Source organism: Fulmarus glacialis, unplaced genomic scaffold, assembly GCF_000690835.1.
Source record: "Fulmarus glacialis isolate BGI_N327 unplaced genomic scaffold, ASM69083v1 scaffold22970, whole genome shotgun sequence".
Classification (NCBI taxonomy): domain Eukaryota; kingdom Metazoa; phylum Chordata; class Aves; order Procellariiformes; family Procellariidae; genus Fulmarus; species Fulmarus glacialis.
In genome coordinates, this window is record NW_009187446.1 from 1 (window position 1) to 4,143 (window position 4,143).

Here is a 4,143-nt window from a genome sequence, read left to right on the forward strand (position 1 = left end):
ACCCGCAGGCACAGAGCGCCATGCTGGAGTGCGCCAGCGATGTCATGGATAAAGCCAACAACCTCATCGAGGAGGCGCGGAAAGCGGTGGCCAAGCCCGGTGACCCGGAGAGCCAGCAGCGCCTAGCCCAGGTAGGGGGAGAGGGGACCTCAGTACCCCCTGCCAGCCCAAGGAAGGGCATGGGGCTAGGCGGTGTCACAGGCCCTGAGCCGCTGCGTCAACTGCCTGCCAGGGCAGCGGGACGTGGATGCTGCCATCCGCATGGTGGGAGAGGCCAGCAAGAGGCTGCTTGCGGATTCGGTGAGCTGAGCAGGGACGGGAGGGGAAGGGGGAAGCCTTGTAGGTATGTGAGCCGGTCCGTCCACACCGGGTTCCTCTGTAGCATATTCCCAAGCACGTGCCAGACCTTCAACCTCCATCTCCATCCTCCTCGCTGCCTCTCCTGACCCCTCTCTCTGCCTCCAGTTCCCTCCCAGCACCAAGAACTTCCAGGAGGCGCAGAGCCAGCTGAACCGGGCGGCCGCGGGGCTCAACCAGTCTGCCAACGAGCTGGTGCAGGCATCGCGTGGCACCCCTCAAGACCTGGCCAAGTCCTCCGGCAAATTTGGGCAGGACTTCAATGAGTTCCTGCAGGCGGGAGTGGAGATGGCCAGCCAGTCCCCGGTGAGAGCAAATGCCTGTTGGGGGATCCTGGGTATAGTGAGAGGTTTGGGGTGCCTGGGAAGGCAGCTGATCCCAGGCAGGGTGGCCGGGCAGCGGTGGTTAGGGTGGCTGTGGCCAGCGCAGCTGGTAAGATGGGGTCTAGGACTGTGCAAAACTGCAGCAGCAGGGAGAAAGTGGCTTGGGTTTGTTCAGCAAGCATTGCCGCCGTATCCTTGCTGTTGGCGGACAATTTAGGTGAAGGGAACCGGCTCAGTTTGAAAACCACTGGAGAAGACCCAGGGTGGGCGTGAAGCTTGGAAACCTGCTGCAGGTAACTCTTCTTGGCTCCTTGCAGAATAAGGAAGACCAGGCACAGGTGGTGTCGAACTTGAAGAGCATCTCCATGTCTTCTAGCAAGCTGTTGCTGGCTGCAAAGGCGCTCTCCGCTGACCCCACAGCCCCCAACCTCAAGAATCAGCTGGCAGCAGCAGCACGGTAGGAGAAACCGCTCCCTGTGAGCTGTTTGCTGTAGCAATTGGTCTGAGTGGCAGAGCCGGTGTTGATCCGTGGGTCTTTCTCCCGGCAGGGCCGTGACCGACAGCATTAACCAACTGATCACCATGTGCACCCAGCAGGCGCCAGGCCAGAAGGAGTGCGACAACGCCCTGCGGGAGCTGGAGGTGAGAAGCCACGTCTTGACGAGGCAGTGGAGGGGCCAAGATGGCTGGGTGGTGAGATGGTGGGGAGGCAGGAGCTGCACCCCGCTGCAAGGGACAGGAGGGAGCAAAGAGGAGGTGCAAGTGGAGGGTGCGGACCCTTCCCTTGGATGTGACACCTGTGTCCCTACAGACGGTGAAGGAGCTGTTGGAGAACCCCACCCAGACCGTCAATGACATGTCCTACTTCAACTGCCTTGACAGTGTCATGGAGAACTCTAAGGTGAGCCCTGAGCTGGAGGTGGAGGTTTGGGGAAGGATGGAGAGGTTTGGGAAGGATGTGGGGGCAAAGGGAAAGGTGGTTCCTCCCCTGTTGATGAAGCACAGTAAGCTCTGAGCCTGGGAGCACGGTGTGGGAGCGGGAGGTGGTCTCTAACTGATGCATGGTGTGTCCTGCAGGTGCTGGGCGAGTCCATGGCTGGCATCTCCCAGAATGCCAAGAACAGCAAACTGCCCGAGTTCGGCGACTCCATCAGTGCCGCCTCCAAAGCTCTCTGCGGGCTGACGGAGGCAGCTGCCCAGGTGCGACACGCTCGGTCCCAGCCCTGAGCGTTACCCCTGGTGCATAGTTGCTCTATGCACCCCCTCCCCTGCCCCTCCAAGCCTGGCCCCATGGGATGGTGCTGTCAGCCTTCGCCACAGCCCATGCCTGCTCTGAGCCTCCCTGCCATGTGCAAGCTCTCTCTCACTGCCTCTCTCATGTTCCTAGGCTGCCTACCTTGTGGGGGTCTCGGACCCCAACAGCCAGGCTGGACAGCAGGGCTTGGTAGACCCCACTCAGTTTGCCAGAGCTAACCAAGCCATCCAGATGGCCTGCCAGAACCTGGTGGACCCTGCCTGCACCCAGTCCCAGGTGAGTATGAGGTGGGGCACCGTTAGGGGCATTTTTTTGCACAAAAGGGAGTGTGAGGCTAGTTGGAAGAGCTGCGTCCCAAGAGTTGGCCAAGATTATGGCTAGTGTCTCATCAGGACCCATCAGGTGTACTGGGAACGAGCTGGCACCTTTGGTGCCACAGTGACAGTCCAGATGGGGGGCTGTATGGGTGTGCAGGACCTCAGTGATCCTTCTGGGGTCCCAGGGGTGACCCCTGTAGTCAGTGGTGCCCCACGTGGGGCTGGTGTGAAGGGAGAGCTGCGGGGATGGGAAGTCATGGTGGATCCTGCCTTATCCTGCTCTTCCCCACAGGTGCTGTCAGCAGCCACCATTGTAGCGAAGCACACCTCAGCCCTGTGCAACACATGCCGCCTGGCCTCCTCCCGCACTGCCAACCCTGTGGCCAAGCGCCAGTTCGTCCAGTCGGCCAAGGAGGTGGCCAACAGCACGGCCAACCTGGTGAAGACCATCAAGGTGCGGTCTCTCTGCGGGGGCACCGTGTTGGGGATGGGATTTGGGGCGTGGTGGGGGTTGGATAATTGCTCTGATCTCTCCATACCAGGCCCTGGATGGCGAGTTCAACGAGGAGAACCGGGAGCGGTGCCGCGCTGCCACTGCCCCTCTCATAGAGGCCGTGGATAACCTGACGGCCTTCGCCTCCAACCCGGAGTTTGCCACCGTTCCTGCCCAGATCAGCCCAGAGGTGGGATGCCACAGGGGCAGGGAGGATGTGGCGTGGCTGTCACAGGGGCTGCTGTAAGGTGGGGAGGAGCTGTGTCTCCTTCTGAGCTTGGGGTGGAGTCCCAGTGCGGGGCTGGTGCCTTGGGGGCGTGTGACGGAGAGGTGGCAGCAAGCCTTGGGCTTCGAGGGGCTGCTCCGGGGTAAGGGTCGCGGGAGAAGGAGTAACTTCCCATGCACAGTCCCTTGCCTCACCAGCCCATCATCTCCCTGTGCAGGGACGCAGAGCCATGGAGCCCATCGTCTCTTCGGCCAAGACCATGCTGGAGAGCTCTGCTGGCCTCATCCAGACTGCCCGCTCTCTGGCTGTCAACCCCAAGGACCCGCCGCAGTGGTCAGTGCTGGCTGGCCACTCTCGCACTGTCTCAGACTCCATCAAGAAGCTGATCACCAACATGAGGTGAGGAAAGCCCTGCCTGCTTGACTGTGGTTGTGTCCCTGCTGGCAGGTACCCCTGCTCTGAGCGAGCATCCCTGGGGATGTTTTGGCTCATCTCCTTGGCTGCTGCCAGCGGAGGGAAGCAAGGGATGGGACAGAAGATGCCGTCCCTCTTGTCCTGCGCGGGAGCTGCTCCTCTAGCTCTGGCACGGGTTGATGGGAATGCATGCTGGCATGCCCGGGCTTTATGATGCTGGGTTGCCCCAAAACCCAGGAGAGGGCTCCTGCCCTTCACTGGCACCAGCCGAGGCTGGGGGAAAAGGGGTGGCTTAGCACCTGCCAGCGCTGGGCTGATCCATCTGTCACTCAGGGACAAAGCTCCAGGACAGCGGGAGTGCGACGAGGCCATTGAGGTCCTGAACAGATGCATGCGGGAGGTGGACCAGGCCTCTCTCGCTGCCATCAGCCAGCAGCTGGCCCCCCGAGAAGATATCTCCCAGGAGGTGGGTCGGGGACACGCTGCTGCAAGCTTAACGGGGGCGGGCATCCTTCCCCCCGGCTCCCAGCTGGACGCGGTGACCCCAGCCCTGCTGCAGCCTCACGCAACGCCCTCTCTTTGCAACAGGCTTTGCACAACCAGATGATCACGGCTGTCCAGGAGATCAGCAACCTGATTGAGCCCGTGGCCAGTGCGGCGCGGGCCGAGGCCTCGCAGCTGGGGCACAAGGTAACACAGGGATGGGGAGCTGCTGACGAGGCGCTCAGTGCGTGTGGAGGAGCTCACGGCGGGGGGGG

General features: G+C 61.9%; 1 protein-coding gene across 1 annotated transcript in view; it reads left to right on the forward strand.

The window, feature by feature from the left end:
• Positions 1–8: 8 nt before the first annotated feature.
• Positions 9–4,143, forward strand: part of LOC104074881 (talin-1) — a gene marked incomplete at its 5' end in the record, with an annotated part of 14,824 nt that continues 10,689 nt past the window's right edge. Inside the window, 13 exons of the mRNA XM_009575179.1 lie at positions 9–152; positions 190–300; positions 466–663; positions 998–1,137; positions 1,229–1,322; positions 1,492–1,581; positions 1,758–1,880; positions 2,068–2,211; positions 2,545–2,706; positions 2,795–2,935; positions 3,189–3,370; positions 3,719–3,851; positions 3,974–4,128. Coding sequence (XP_009573474.1) covers positions 9–152; positions 190–300; positions 466–663; positions 998–1,137; positions 1,229–1,322; positions 1,492–1,581; positions 1,758–1,880; positions 2,068–2,211; positions 2,545–2,706; positions 2,795–2,935; positions 3,189–3,370; positions 3,719–3,851; positions 3,974–4,128 — 1,817 coding nt within the window. The remainder of the gene's footprint in view (positions 153–189; positions 301–465; positions 664–997; positions 1,138–1,228; positions 1,323–1,491; positions 1,582–1,757; positions 1,881–2,067; positions 2,212–2,544; positions 2,707–2,794; positions 2,936–3,188; positions 3,371–3,718; positions 3,852–3,973; positions 4,129–4,143) is intronic.